Source organism: Sabethes cyaneus, chromosome 3, assembly GCF_943734655.1.
Source record: "Sabethes cyaneus chromosome 3, idSabCyanKW18_F2, whole genome shotgun sequence".
NCBI classification, from domain to species: domain Eukaryota; kingdom Metazoa; phylum Arthropoda; class Insecta; order Diptera; family Culicidae; genus Sabethes; species Sabethes cyaneus.
In genome coordinates, this window is record NC_071355.1 from 37,287,729 (window position 1) to 37,303,869 (window position 16,141).

Here is a 16,141-nt window from a genome sequence, read left to right on the forward strand (position 1 = left end):
CGTGAGTCGATACTTATCGTGCACTGAATGATTTGACTCTGATCGTTGCCGCTCGCCGGTTTTTGTGGTGATGAATTTTGTTTAGTGCCTGTTTGGAGACCCGTAAGTAAGCGTGCGCCGCATTCACGCCATGGCCAAAAACACATGTTTCGGGTAATTGTAAGCGGCATTTTTTGCAAACGTTTGCTGCAGTCCCGTCCCGTGCCGCGGTGCACCAAAGGCATTTCAAATCGAACAACGCGGAAAGTAGGTTTCCAGGGCTGTCCGATAGCCACTGGCTAGGATGATGCTGCGTTCGTGATAGCGACGGTCCACCGTGAGGTTTTTGGGGCTATAGAAAGTCGTCTGGTATTGACTTGCGTTAGAGTAAGAGTTGGTCAAGCATTTTTTTTGAATGATGTTTCTGATACTTGAAATTATTAAGGATCTGTCCGTTAATTTACTCATTAAGCTCTTATTCACAACCCATTTTTTCCGTTATCACTACAGTGATAATTTTCCGCAGACACAATACCTTCTACTTAGTCGACTCTAAAGGATTGCAGTTATTAAAAGTAATCGTTTCCGCGTGTGTCATCGTAATTTTAAATTCAATGAAACCAGTGTTGAATGAACCGGTGAGTGCGTAACGAAAGTAATAATGCCCCCATGCTAAAGGACGAAGTTACGGACTCCCTGACCGCTCCGGCGACGGTCATTGGCGAGCAATTATCAATAAAACAAGTTCAGTTTCTGCATATTTTACACTGTTGTTGCCCACTGGTTCAGTTCAAGTAATAAATAAGAATACCTTTCTCGTGGTGAAACCACGCCGGTTTCGTAACAGCTCGCAAAATGCATTTTTTGTCTTTTATCCTTTGCTCCTCCAGCATTCGCGCGGAGACACTCCCCATTTCTTCCCTGTTGCCTGAGCAGTTGCTTGCCGTCTGTCTGCTCGCATCCGCAATTCGGAAACCGCAATAATCATAAGCGAAAAAACGAAATGATTGTACACCAGCATAATTTCTACCTCTCATTATTCGTTTCGTCGTCTTGTAGCGAAATGTTGCAAAAAAAAACAACAAGAGAAATGTCTTTAAATTGCACCATCGCCGGTTGCAGTGCAGGCTCCAGGACGACGAGCGCCAGCGAAAGGAGCAGAGGCACCACCCGAAAACTGCGACAAGTAATTGAATTTCGTGAAAAATGTCATCATTAAAATGAATTAACTGGTCGTTCGTTTCCTCTGTCATTCCTTGGTCAAGTCTATCTCTTCTAATGGCAGGTTGCGGTTGGTTGCTGTCGACCGGGAAATTTTACCGGTAACATTTTCTGGTGACAGGACGTTCCTGCCACGGTCGGCAGTTTCGGCAAGCCTTAAATTCAATTTATGATACTGCCAGATTATCTTTAGATACGTCTACATCTTTCATCAATCAATCCGCACCATAAGCTTCGAATGAGAGTGCTTTCACATGCAAATTCGAAACCACCGAAAAAAGAAGAACTAACTTCAAGAGATAAATCGTAGGTATAAAATTTCTTCCAGCGTAAAATTATTTATGGGTTTTGCAAAGCATGCTGGCAGGGTGGCTTTCGCAAGTGTGCACTTAAAATTTTGAAATACGACAGCAGCCATAAGAGGGCTGCTGCGTATGTCACCGAACATATATTTTAGCTTTTGTTCTGGCTTAACGGTGTGCCGTCATACCTACATAGGTACATTACATATCTACATCCTACATCATCGGCGTGTGAAAATCTTACTCGACGATGTTGCTCTTTGATGACCTGATGGGAAAGAAATCTTCACTAGCTTACCAGCACGCCGACCTGACCCTGTTAAGGAAGGAGTAAGGTAATGTTTTGCAGCGGTGAAAGGTACTGATTCGGAGAAGTTTGTTGCTTCTAGTATTAGTACCAAGCCAATCCTTGTGATTTGATTTTCATAAGTTAGAGTTGTGTGCATTTTTTTGCTCTCGACACACGCAAGTCAGCTTCAATCTGGTCGAGCCATCTAGCACGTTGGCGATTCCTGGTGCTGATGGAGTTCTTGTAGAGAACGAATTTCACTGTAAAATCGCCAGCATTCGCTAGGTGCACGATAGGAATTCCTCCCAGCAGTGCCTGCAGTTCGTGTTCATACGCCTACGTTACTCTCCGCTTTACGTGTGTACTCCACCAAAAATAATTCGCAGCACATTTCGTTCAAACTCGGCAAGTTTCCGTACGTCTGCCATAAGCAAAGTTGCTGTCTCCAGTCCGTAGAGGACTACCGGTCTGATTATCGTTTTGTACGTCGACTTTGTGCCGCGGTGTATGATCCTTGATCAAAGCGTTTTCCGGAGGGAGAAGTAGGCTCGTCATCCTGCTTGAATGCGGCGTTGAGTCTCCGTACTCGTATTTTTGTCGACGGTAACCACAGATTCCAAATATACGGACTCATCAACCAATTGTAGTTCACCACCGTCTAATAGTTATTGTCAGTGGGAGGCGAACGTTGTTTTCTCTGGAGCCTCTTCCTGCCATATGTTTGGTTTTTGACGCATTGATTTGTAACCCAATCCTCCTAGCTTCCGCCCTCCTTAAATGATGTTGAGATCGTCTCCGAAGACTCGGGGGCTCCCTTGTTTCGATATCCGCCCACAGGATCACACTTTCGATAGCGATATTGAATAATTTGCATTCATAACATAATCCATCCCCTTTTCCGCAACCCTCTTCGCCATTCGAAGGGACTCGAGAGTGCCCCCAAAACACGCACGTAACATATCTCTCGCTCCTGGGTAGCTCTGACCAGCTGCTTCAGTTTGTCCGTATTGGCGCATTATCTGCCATAGCTGTTCGCTCTCTACTGTATCGTTTATCGTATGCTGCCTTCAAATCCACAAAAATCTGATGTATGAACAGGTTGTACTCTCGACATTTGTGGAGGATTTGTCGGAGAGTAACAATTTGATGCGTAGTAGTACGGGTCTCGTTAATGCTCGCCTGATACTGCCCTGCGAATTCTCTTGCTATTGGAGTATAGGGGATATTAAGTACGGTATACAGGGTGTTAGGTAGCTTAGTGTAGATATTTCAGGAGCTGTTAGAGGACCATATTTGACGAAAAAAAATCCTTCCTCGCATATGGTCAAATCTCAATTGTTGCAGAATGATTGAACATTTTTAGTTTTTGGCTCTGCCTTAAATTCGCTCTGGTACACAAACTGTGCTAGCTAGCTCAATTCTGTTACTTCCATTCGAAAGCTGAGAAAATTTTGTACTGCAAATTAGTCTTAAACCTTCTACTTCATGAGATTTAGTAACTTTTGGAAGCAAAAAGCTATGAAATAAGTGTTTCTCAAAGCGTTTTTATTGTATTTCTCCTAAAAATTTGCGATAAAACTGATTGCTGTTATTCACCAATTTAAAGCCCTGGTGCCGTACTCTAATTCATTCTTTGACATAAAACGCCAATCTCTTTTAGTTTCCTTGCAATTTCATTTTAAACGTATCGTATTAAGTGTTGAATTAGTATCTGAAAACTGCAAGAATTCATACATTACGCATAGCTCACTAGTTTACCGCGTGCGATGAACACATTCTGACACGTATGAAAAACAACAACAATGTTTTTCATAAATTAAGGGTTCGCCTCCACTGTTGCTTGCATAATCTAGCAAAACTCAAGCCGCTTAGGTTTATTCGCTGGCAGCAGCTCTTGACCTGTAGCGTGGAAAGGATGCATTTTTACCCGGTTCAGAACGTTCCACACCTTCATGGTGACGATGGACTGTGCCGCAATTTGCCTTGTGTTTGTCTTGAAATCATTTCTCACGATTCGCAAAATTTTATGGTCAATCGCTAACAAATCAGCGTTGTTGCTGCGTTAAATTGCTGATGAGGCTGAGGCTTTCCTCGAAGCCTCGTTGAAAACAACGTTCTTTCTCGGAAGCGACGTCATAGACGTCTCTGAATTAATCATTGTGCAACAACAACGAACACTTCTGGATTTGTGTTCACTTAATTCCATTAGGTAACCGACGATCAGAAAATCTACAACCATACTCCTGCTGGGTTGTCAATGCTACATAAATAATTGGCGAAGCCATAACAAAGATGAATGTCCTCGAGTGCTTCCGGAAAGTACATTTTCATACTGCAATCTTTTTCAGAAACGTCCCCGAGAGACACGAGAAATCTGTTTCGAAACTGTTTTCCATATGCGTCTAACCGTGTCCGTTGCACGCGTTGATTTAGTGTGCTATGCGTGATGTATGAGTTCGTGCAGTTTTCGGATACTAATTCAACACCCAAACCCATACGTTTAAAATGAAACTGCAACGAAACTAAAAGAGATAGATGATTTACGCCAAAGAACTAATTGTAGAACGGAATCAGAGCTTTTAATTGGTGAATAACAGCAACCAGTTTTATCATACAATTTTAGGAGCAATTCGATAAAAATGTCTTGAGAAACACTTATTTCAAAACTTTTTGCTTCTAAAAAATTACTAAACCTCATGAAGTAGGAGGTTTAAAAGCAATTTTCAGTACAAAATTTTCTCAGCTTTGTAAATGAATGAAAGTCAGAATAGAGCTAGCTAGCATAGTTTTTGTACCAGAGCTAGTTTAAGGTAAACAGAACCGAAAACTAAAAATGTTCAATAACTCTGTAACGAATGAGATTTGGTTATATGCGTAGGATTTTTTTCGTCAAATATGATCCTCTATCACCCCCTGAAATATCTGCACTAACACCCTGTATACAGTCCATTTTGAACATTTGCGAGACTTGGTGATCACTCCTCCTGTTGGGTTCGCAACGTTAGTGTGCAGAATCTTTCTCGCGTTTACCGTTTCTCGCGTCTTTGATATCAGCATCTTTGGGTCGAGCAGCACGTTCCTCACAATCATGTGGAAGATTTGTACCTATCCATCTTTGATAACTTTTTAACTTGCTTACTTACTTTTAGTTGGCTTGCCGTCCTAAGTCAAAGCCTGCTGAACAAAGTTGCTCCAATTTACTCGGTTGTGGGTTACCGGTCTTCAATTCCTTGGACACCGAGTAATCTCCGCCAGGTCTTACTTCACCTCGTCTACCCATCTCGCTCGCTGCGTTCCTGGTCGTCTTGTTCCTAACGGATTTGGGGCAAACACCATCTTTGCAGGGTCATTGTCCGGCATTTTTGTTACATGCCTTGCCCATCGTATCCGACCAACTTTAGCTACTTGTTGACTACTGGGTTCGCGTTCAAGCTCATCGCCGTCGATCATTACATTACTTTTCAAGCGGCGTCGGTAGGCCTCGGTTCCGCAGGGCAGCATGGATAATATCTATGTCGTCGGCAAAGCAGACCAATTGACTGGATTTGTTAAAAACCGTGCCCCACGTGTTGATATCCGCTCGGTTCATAACATCTTGTAGCACTGTGTTGAATGGCAGGCATGAGAGACCTTGACGAAGCCCTCTGTGTGATCCAAATGAACTCGACAATCCACCCGAAATCCGAACAGAGTACTTTGTACCGTTCATAGTAGATCGAATCAGTTTAACGAGCTTCCTGGGGAAGCTGTTCTAGTTTTCCACAGCTCTTTTCGGTCGATAGTATCATATGCGGCTTTGAATTCAACAAACAAATGGGAGCTCTGTATTCACCCCAAGTAACAATTCCAAGTTTTATTACGGTCGTATAGTGGTTTTCATGACCAATTTCATAAAACCGCTAATAAAACTATGAGTTCCACCAGAACTTTCTAATGACTGCTATAAAACTGCTTTCTGACCAAGTGGCCCACTCTTCAGAATGTCTTCATAACCGCTATAAGAATCAGATTATAAACTCAAGTAGTCGTAACACCCTCTGCTAAAAGCAGCAATAAAACCGATTAAGCTTTCGCTGCTTGACAGCCATCGCCATAATTTAAAAAAGCTTTTCGCTTTTTGCTTTTCGCTTTTCTAGCAAACGCCCGATAAGTTCGCTAGCTTTGTCAGCTTGAAAATATATCCGTGAGCAGAAAAGTTTTAGTTTTACTGACAGATCATTCTGAACGATTTGGTTTATAGCGACCAGAATAAAATATCCCATAGAATATTTATTAAATTTTAAGCAATTTCGTTGGTTTGCAGCATGTGTGCATTTAATTTCATCGTGCATATTGATATGATAGGTCGATAAAATCAGCGCGCCACTGAAATTTTGCAATTTTCGAAAACTGGTTGTTTTAACCAATTGAAAATATTCAGTTAGTCAATCTTAATTTCTAGCAAAATTATTTTAGTTGCTTCCTCTGACAGGAGAACCGATTGATAATAACTTGCTTTCTGCAAAACACTTTGTTTTCATGAATTGTTGTTTGCGAGCTAAAACAAAATACTAGAATATGACAATATGGCTTCGCCTAAAAAAATGACTTCGGTGTTGAACTTTGGTATTCTTCATAATAGCAGCAAAAAAACTGTTTGGTCAGGTTGTTACCGTTTTAATAGTTCTATAAAACTAACAGATTTATTGCGGTTTGACAAGTAACCGCGATAAGATCAATTTTGATAGGTGCGCCATTTTGTATTGCCACGCCACACTTATGGTAAGTTTATAAGAGACGTGGTGCAGCCAACAAGTTTTAACGTGGTAATATAAGCAACCACAATAAATTTGCTTTATTAGCAGTTTTGGTTTCTAGCTAGCTATAAGTGTGTTTGGACTCGTATCCTCTTGGTATTGCGCAATGCCACAAGAAACCCAGAGGTAATGATTAATACCGCAATAAAACCTTTATAAAATTCAAGTAAAACCAAGTGGCTTTAAAATTGTTACTTGGGAGGTGTGTGAGTGGCATCCCCTTGGTTCTGTCTATCGAACGTCCTACTAATTTTACGCATGATTTAGCTCCATCTAGAATTGTTCGAATCGGCTTAATCAGTTTAATCAGAAATCCTTCTTCGAGCCACAAGTCATTTCACTTGACTGAATCGTACGCCGCTTCGAAATCTACAAACAAATGATGAGGCAAGCGATCTTTTTGAAGCTTATCTAAAATCTGTCGCAAGGTAAACATTTGGTCTGCCAAGTAAAATCTATTCAGGAAACCAGCTTGGTATTTGCCATGATAAAATCTCCGTAATTGATCTCAATCTTAAGAACAGAAAGCTTTGGGAAATTCCTTTTTCTGACACTGTTGACTATTTTGTACTCTGATTCTCTTCGAATTCGCGATTCTTCCGACAGTAGAATCTTATTTTCTTCTTGTGTTCTAGTCTTACTGAACTTACTGTATTACTCTGTTTTGAGGTTTAGTTGCTGTAAGTATTCAACTCCTGAACTGGCATGAATGATCTTCCACAAGCCATTCATCCTTTCAGCTCTTCCTGGTATTTTTATACGATTCGCCGGCAAAATTTCTTGAGGTATTCCCTTGCGACACCGTCTTCTGTACATCTCTTACTAACGGCAAAATTTAGTCAATATATTTAGTCCTCGAAAGGAACTTATATCGATGGTTTCTGAGATCCCTCTCCTTTAACCGCTCAGTTAACTTCGAGGTACGATGCTGGTCCGACAAGCCAGTCGTCGTATGTTCGAATCTCGGTTAGGTGGTGCTAGCCCAAGTAGCACACGTTGTCACATTTAAGTCGCAGTGGCTGATATGTGACAAATTTAAATGTAAAATTTGGGTTACAGTAACTTAAAATATAACCTTTGTGTAGCCGAAATAACGTAACTTATGTAACTAAATATGGTTACATTAACAGTTACTCAATAACCAATATGTAACATGTATAGTTACAAAATGGTTACTATTGAAGTTACACTTTAACTATAAAATGATTTTCAATTGGTATAAATTAGTTATCTTGAAACTTTTATTGCATGGCGAAAACAATGTAGCAGGTTACAATATTGCTTGAATGCAAGAAGATTTATTTAAATCTAAGGCTATCAACGTCAAGCAGTAAACTTAACGTAATTAACGTAGTAAAGAAAAGCGTAATAATTTCGCTTGTTATCTCAAGACAAATTTTAATGCAGATTCAAATTTATGGTAAAATCTATGATTCTAGCTTTAAAAAATTCACGCGCCCTAATTTAATTTAGCTTTTCATTACTTACTACTTTAAAAAATTTATTTTTTGCAAAACAAATTCTACAAAGATATTAGGATTTTAATTTTTTTCTGATTTTTTAAATTTATTCTTTGCCAGAAATCATTCAAAAATAAATTGAAATTCAACACAAGTAACTTTTGAGTTTTCGCTATCACTAAGAAAAATTCATAGCCATTTTGCCTTTCGTTAATCTTACAAGGGTACATTTCAGTTACATTCTAATTGAATGTAACCTAAACTTTGCATCTGGTTACGCTATTGGTTACGGTAACCAATATCAAATCTGTTGTCGTCACCTGGTAACTAAAATATTTCTTATATCATTTTTAAGTTACACAGTAACCTATTTACATTGCCGGTTTCGTTTCAATGTAACTTGAGCGTTTTGACGTTTGAGGGTAAACCAAATTGATAATTTAATAACAGTGTCTCCGGAGAAGATTATGTATATCAATCGAGTAAGCAAACGCATTTTCAAGAGCATTTTGTAACCCGTGTACCAATTGCTTATCTTTACTATTAGTAAAATTTTCGAGATCTACGCGTTTACAATGTACAGTGAACAAGTTGTAGCGAAAATGTTAGCTAACTTTTTTCGACTTCGTAACTGCTCGTAACGGAAAATTAACTGTTTTGCGACCACCAAGTTGACAGCATGAATAATGGTTTCATTTGAGTCATTTGGTAACTACTTGGTAACTTTTTGAGATATTGGTCATCACAAAACTAAAAAGGAATAATTTTTAATTTTATGTGACCTAACTCGTTACAGGCTTCGTAACTCATTTCATAGTTGTGCAATCTTTTTTTTTTTGTTATTTGTTTATAGAAACTTATAAGTACAACTTTGGAGGTGAATCAAATTATTTTTTGCTCAATCCGTCATGTTTACAAGGTACAGTGAACGAATTGTTACGAAAATGTTACTAGCTAACTTTTTTGCTTTTGTAACTGCTCGTAACTGAAAATTAACCGTTTTGCGACGAACAAGTTGATGACAATTCGGAAAAAAGGTTTCGATTTTGTCATTTGGTAACTATCTGCTAACTTTTTGAGATTTTTGTCACCACCCAACTAAAAAGTAACTATTTTCAATTTTATGTAACCTAATTCGTTACAAGCGTCCTAAATGTAACTGATGTGCAACCTTTTTCATTTTTTTATTTGTATAATTAGTTACAAGTGCTACTTGGGAGCTAGATAGAGTCAGCAGGGTCGTTGTACTGGCCCCATAATTTTCCTGTACTCTAACAGCCAGGTGCAAAGTCTGTGGATAAAGAAGGGTAATGTCTAATGACGGCTTTGTATTCTGAAATCCCTCAAGCAGCACGCGTTTGGCACTTCTTGTTGCAGCAACTTATTTATGACTGGCCCATTCCGTAACAGTAACAAAGCCATACCTTGGATCGTATTGTAGCGGAGGAGCCTGTAGCAAGCCACAAGGTTACCGTGTTTGCCTTGACCATCGAGTGGTCCGTGGGTTTGAATCTTAGAATCAGGCCACTCGATGTTGAGTGACTTTACCATGAGTTTATTCTCAGACCCCTTTACATATTGCCTTCCTATTGAATTCTGCATTTACCAACAATTAACAATTAGAATGATACTTGCTTGAAGTGCGAAATGAAAGTTCTAGTCTAAAGGAAAATTATATCTAAACTTCGCACCAGTGTTGCGAAGCCCGCACTCGTGTGCTCTAATTTTCTTACACACGCGTACTCATTCTAACGAACACGCCGGCATGAGAATTTCTTTAAAGCTCCCCCTTTTATTTCATCATGCAGTGCAACGAGTTTTTGCGCGTATGTGTTTAGCTAACAGCTACAGTTGTCGCTCGTCGTTCGTCGTTGCAGCCCGATCTGCTGATGCCAATTACACGCGAAGACTCGCGCTCCCGTCCGTGAGTAGAATCGAGGGCGAAGATGCAGAAGAAGAAGAAGAAAAAGTATCCCAGTGCACCACCAGCCTCACGGGCACTCGTGGGGAATGAGTTTTTTTCCTCGGGAATAACCCATGCAATAAGATGATGTGAGGATGAGCGTGCGCGAGTGTGTGGGTAACAAAATATCTCACACAGCACCGGCGGCTGTTTCTTTTACGCCTGCGTGTGCGGCGTAACCGTTGAATGCTATTTTTCGCATACTCTTTCACGTGTGACCAGGCATGGCTGACTTCTCGCTCGATTCGCACCATTGCTTCGCACTTCCTGGCTCTAGAGATTGTTTGAAAAGTGGTAAAAAGCATCAATTCAGCTTTTAATCTACACATTCAGCTTACGGTATATTAGATACGAGTTTAGCCATTTACAGAATTTTGAGGAAGCTCCCAGTCTCTCCAACCTTGCAAGGAGGATATCGTGATCAACCCGATCACACGCTGCTTTCAAGTCCGTATATACTGCATCAATTCCCACTCCTTTATTCATGTTACGTAGGCGTAGAATGAGACGAAATCAACGAGATTTGTAGAGACGGAACGTTTCGGAAAAACTAGTGCTTTCATCCATAGCTGCTTGAGTGTTTCATAAATCGGGGTTGGGTCAATGAGGCAACTCAGCTTGTTAGAGTTGGCGATTAACACCTCTTCGCCACGAGGTTTTCTCTTGTTCTGCTGGTTACAATCACGTCCAGACGTAAAATGCGTTCCTGAACATCTGTTGTGAGTGAATGTTTCCGTTGAAACAATTTTATTGAAGACCGACTCTGTTACAATAATAAAAAGTCGTCGATGTTGGTTCGGAGTCCACACACGCTTTGATAGTAAATGATCAGCAAATTGGACGAGTTCAGCTGTGAATCAAGCACAGAACTAGAAACGGGGAATATGTCATCGGAAGAATTATTATCAGTGTTATCTGGGCAGAGTTATCACTTGCCTGGTCTGGAGTTTTGCGCTCCCCGTTCCGTACACCCGCTCGCGAGATCAGGACTGTTTTTTTCTCAGTATTCATTATGTGAGAGGACGGTTGGATCAATGGCAACAAAGTGTGTATCAACAGCAGTGAGGAGATAATAAATCACACTGACACTTGCCAAGGATAACATTTGAAGGCTTCATTCCGCGCAACTACACACAGGGTCGGGACGATTAATGTGCACTGGTAGCAAGAGCTTGGCTGTGGCAGGGAGATAATAAGCCTCCATGGTGCCAGAAATGCCGCGTTCCGTTGCGTAATCGACGGTAGAGTAGCTGTGGTGCTCGTAGATTCCCGAAGATCCTGCAGTTAGATCAAGAGCTGAAGTCATCGCGAGAGTTAATGTAATCCGTTGAGTGATATGCGTTGAAAGGGAGTTTGATGGTGCCCATTGCCCAATTGTTTTTTGAACCGACACCATTAAACTTTCTACAGAGAACACCTTGTGGCCAAGTCCTTGTATTCAGTGCGAAGTCCCGTAATCTTATATCCATCCCGATTTTAAACGAGATGAGTGCATCCTGTTTGATTGTAGGAATGACCTTGAATAGTCCATCCTATTGTCCTACTGTACTCGTTCTAACGGACACGCCGGTATGAGCATCTCTTTCGGACTCTCGCACGCATTCATTCAACCACTGCGGCGAGGTTTTGTGAGAATGTATTTAGCTAACAGCCACGGTCGTCACTCTCGCTCGTCATTACAACCCTAGCAGCTAATACCGACAGCTCACGTGGGCACGCACTCCCACTCATGTGTAGAATTGAGGGCAAAACATGAAGAAGAAAAGAAAAAGTAATGCAAAATCTGTATCCCAGTGTGCCGCTAGCTATCTGTGTAGCTAGTGGGCAGCTGGTTGTTCACGAGTTGTTTGCCTCGTGAGCGGGCTGTGCAGCAAGACGCTACGAGGCTGTGCGTTAGCGAGTGAGTAGGTAGCAGAATGTATGCACACAGCAACGGCGATTGTTTCTCGTACGCTTGCGTCAGTGGCGTAAGTGTTGGATGCAATGCTTCTCATACTCGCTCGCGTGAGAGTGGACATTATCTGCTCTCGCTCGATTTGCAACATTGATGCAAACCACGCATGGCTTCATTTCGCCTATATTGGACTGTATTTCTTCGGACCATCTGTGGTTAAAACAGGATACAGTAACGCTCAAAGACAGGAGGCACTCTTCTTTTCTACCTACCACTCGAGTGATACATTGCGAAGTGGTATGCGACTTATCAACCGACGCCTACATGCAAAGCATTCATCGCTTTGTATGTCGTCATTAAGCCCCACTCGAAATCTATTCCAATAACGGGACCGATTTCCATGGCACGCAACGAGTTTTGGTTAGGCAGATTAAGTAGGAACTTGGTGCGACAGTAACTAGTACGACGATCAAATGGCTCTTATTTCCTCCGTTAACTCCCCATATAAGTGGCGCATGGGAGCGAACGATATGCTCCGTAAAACGACGATCGGCAAGTGCACGACGAGTCGCTAAACACGTTGGTCATTGAAGCGGAGTCTAGTATTAATAGAGGAAAGCGAGGTCCTACTTCTAAACCATTTCCAGTTGGAAACCTTGAGCGGAACTCGGTGGGGCCGAAGAATTCATAAAGTTTGACAAGCATTAACTGGAGTGCTTCTGGAAAAAGATCCGGAGGATGCCGCTAAAGTTGACAAGGAAAACAAAGTGGAACAAATATTCCGCCTTACTCTATTGACTTTCAAACGAAAATTCAAATGATTATAAAATTATGCATTTTATTAAATAGATCTGCTATGATGTAACTTTACACCAGGAAATAGAGCATACCGTTTTTTTATGTGCCCTGTAAAAAGGCGCCATGTTCCGGACAGCGAATCCGACAATGGTCGATTATACACCCATTCGATCACGTATTGATTTGACTTTCTACCCTTTCGACCTTTCGCCAGCATCGTCCGGAGGCCGAATTGACAATTCGAAGACCAACGCCGCCGCATGCAAAACATTCGAAAAAGGAAATCTCACCGAAGTGTATGACTCATCACCATCGCATCGGTCGGACCAAAAATTATGGCTTCTCGCGCCTTCCGTCGATTCGGGTCTCGCTTTTGGGGGAAACAAGTTTCCAGAGGATTTGCGCGCCGCCACCACCACCACACTTCTCCGCCACCATCCCTTACGTAATGGGGTAACTTCGAACGTCTTTTTTTCGCCAGCATTGCTTATCATCAAGTATGAGAGAAAGTACCTGTGCCTTAACCAAAGATCGCCCAACCGGGGCCACGTACAGTCACAAACACAAACTGCGCGATGACTGCGCGTTGGCGTACTAAACAAATGACGTTTGTCGGTTCAAAAGTCGACCCAATGAAAAGGAATCCAGATTGTATTGACAGAGGGACATTATCTTCGGGGGAATGGTGAAACACACCGAAAAATAAATATTTAAGTTTTGTACATTTTATGATTTGCATTTACTTTCTTTTAGTATTGCCTTGTCTGGTGTAAGGCTTTTGTTTGAGTTGAGAAAGACTGGTGCCCCAGATTTTTGGCAGCATAATACACGTGACCGTATTCGATTCTTTTCCCTCGGTGCCATAAAAGGTACATAATTCATTCCATATTCGAAATTAACAACAATCTTCGTGGCAAACAGCGGGCAGTCCCCGCCGGCCGTGCAGCGCAAATCCATTTTATTCAACCGCAGACTGCCGCGCGATCATTTATCATAATCAGTTCAATTGATCCGATGTGGGTACAAATCTGGAGATTTGGTTGGATTTTTGGAAGCAACTCGCGGAGTGCTGTTAGTTATGTCCAGAAAGCTCAGCCTTTAGTGTTTGCAGCATTATGGTCCGTTCAATCAGTGCAAACAATTGCTAAATTTATTCTTAATTTACAATGCCATTTTTGGTTGCCGAGGCCATCAGGACCGTAAAGCTTGTTTACGCATAAGACTTCCTGTTTGAAAAAATAAATTTGTTATTCACGTGCCAATCCTTGTCGGTCATATATCACTTCACAATGCGGCAGCCCCTTGTATTCCGCTCATAAACCAGGAAAAGCTTTCCTGAATGGATCTTATGTTAGTTTGGAAAGAATCCTACCCAACAGAAAATTCCACTGGTCAGTCTAACAGTAGTTCATTCGTACATCGCATGAATACACGATTTTTGCTTCATTGACACTCCGAGAGCAGAAACGATAAGCACTTGGGTGGAGCTCAATGAAAGCGAAAACAAAGTAATAAAACTTGACAATCGAAGAATTATTTGCATTCCCATACTTCTGCTAACTTGTGTGCAACTAAGTATAGATATTTTCTTTTTGCCAAAAAAATCAGCATCCGTAAACAAAAATGTCAAATTTAACAAACTACTTTTGAAGGCACCGTTTCCTAGGAAACGAAGGCAAAACACCCCCGTTCTCAACCGGTAAACTCACGTGGTGTGCGCATCCACACTCTTACTACACTACGCAGAGAGTGAGTTACCTTCCCCGAGTGCCGTGCCGGGTTCATTCACTGTCAACAGAGAGCCACTCGGCTGTGCGCGAATGCGATTCGCATCGCATCACAGTTGAAACACCTGCGAACCGACGAAGGCATCTTCGCGCGCGCGAGCCCACCTTTCTCGTTCGTGCGTTCGCGTTTTTCTCACCCACCGTTGCTTGCCTGCCTGTTGGGTATGGGTTGGCTGACAGCTAGCGAGCTAGCTAGCTGGCTGGCTGGCTAGGTAGCTGATGGCTTGCGGCCGATCACGATCGTCATTCGTCCGTGGTCAGCGGTAGAGTTACCATCGAGTTTTGTTTGTTCTCTCTCTATAAAGTTTTTTCGCTTATTGTATTCGTTTCCTATTGGCTTTGGGTGCACTTTTATCGAATGACTTATTAGCTATTTTGACTGCTTTGCATAGATTTTTTTTAAGAGACAAGCGACAGTGACAGTGTGCGTATGCGTGTGTTTGTGCGATACCGACCCGACAGCCGGATTAGCATAAGTGATAATAGATACTTCGGATGCTGCGGGGCGCCCCGGAATCGATCAGGTTACGTACGTACGACTACGTTGTTGAGCCGAATGGAATGTGAACGCGTGCGAGTTTCAGGCAACGTTCCAAGAGGCGCGGAGATCTCATCGATATCGGAAACCTAATCTCGAAAGTAAAAGTGATTAACGAGTTGTTTTGAGTCGCTGAGGATTAGCGTCTCGGCGAGTAAGAGTAGTATCGGCTGAAGAAGAAGAAGAAGACGGTTTGAGCGGGAATTAAGTGTGCGTGTGATTGAAGCGAAAAAAAATGTGAAAATATTATCTCTTTCGAAACGGTTTTGTTCAACTAAACGTATGTTTTGTGACGGTGAAAGGAAAAGATTTTTAGTGTGTGGCATATGCTCAAACCTTCGCCAATGTGACCTATCGACTTTAGGGCTGCTGTGCAAAGAATGAATTAGCAGTTCGGATTCGGATAACATCAACTTCTGTGCCTAATCTAATTGTGTATGTGTCACTGGGGAAAATGTCGTTCACGTAGTGCGTTCAGAAGATAGTGGCGTGAAATCGAACGACAGCGAAAGATACATTGATACTGTTGCAGTACTGGGAGCTTACTTGATTCGGCGGCGTCGGAAAGTTCAAACGGTTCCCGGAGTTGGACAGACAGACCGTCAAAATGTGCAGCAAAAACAACTTCGAAGTTTTGATGGAGAAAATCAATACGGTATGATAACTGACAGACAGACAAGGCTTTCGTTGGGAACGATCAATTTAGTGCATATGTCCTTTCCCTTATGGTTCGGTCCGGCTGAATCAGACAGACTGGTTGTATTATTTTTGAACGTTGCATGTTTTACTGACGTATGGAAGTCTCGAGGGATTCGGTTGAGTTTTTGAGCCGAAAATAAATTATTGAATGCGTGATTACAGTGCAGTGAAAACATTCGAACAGATGTTTCTGTAGCTCTAAAAAATATTTGTTAAAAGTAAATACACTGGAAAATGGTTGAAAGTTGGAATACTAGACGCCGTTTTAATAATTATATTGCACCTAAATATATTTTCACGGATTTTCGATGCTGTTTTCCAAACTGTTTTTGATACCGCCAAACAACACAAGGCCAGATCATGAATTTAATTATGGGAATGGCTAAGGCCGGATTTCCGGTGTGCTTTCAGCGTA

General features: G+C 41.7%; 1 protein-coding gene across 3 annotated transcripts in view; it reads left to right on the forward strand.

Annotated features, from left to right (window-relative positions):
* Positions 1–16,141, forward strand: part of LOC128743956 (disheveled-associated activator of morphogenesis 1) — a 259,396-nt gene that overhangs the window by 60,283 nt on the left and 182,972 nt on the right. For 2 of the 3 annotated variants that reach the window (XM_053840668.1, XM_053840669.1), the window contains exon 1: positions 14,730–15,682. The exons of the other annotated variant lie outside the window; for it this stretch is intronic. In XM_053840668.1, coding sequence (XP_053696643.1) covers positions 15,635–15,682 — 48 coding nt within the window. In that variant the 5' untranslated portion in view covers positions 14,730–15,634. Of the gene's footprint in view, positions 1–14,729; positions 15,683–16,141 lie in introns of those variants that run through there. 3 annotated transcript variants of the gene reach the window in all.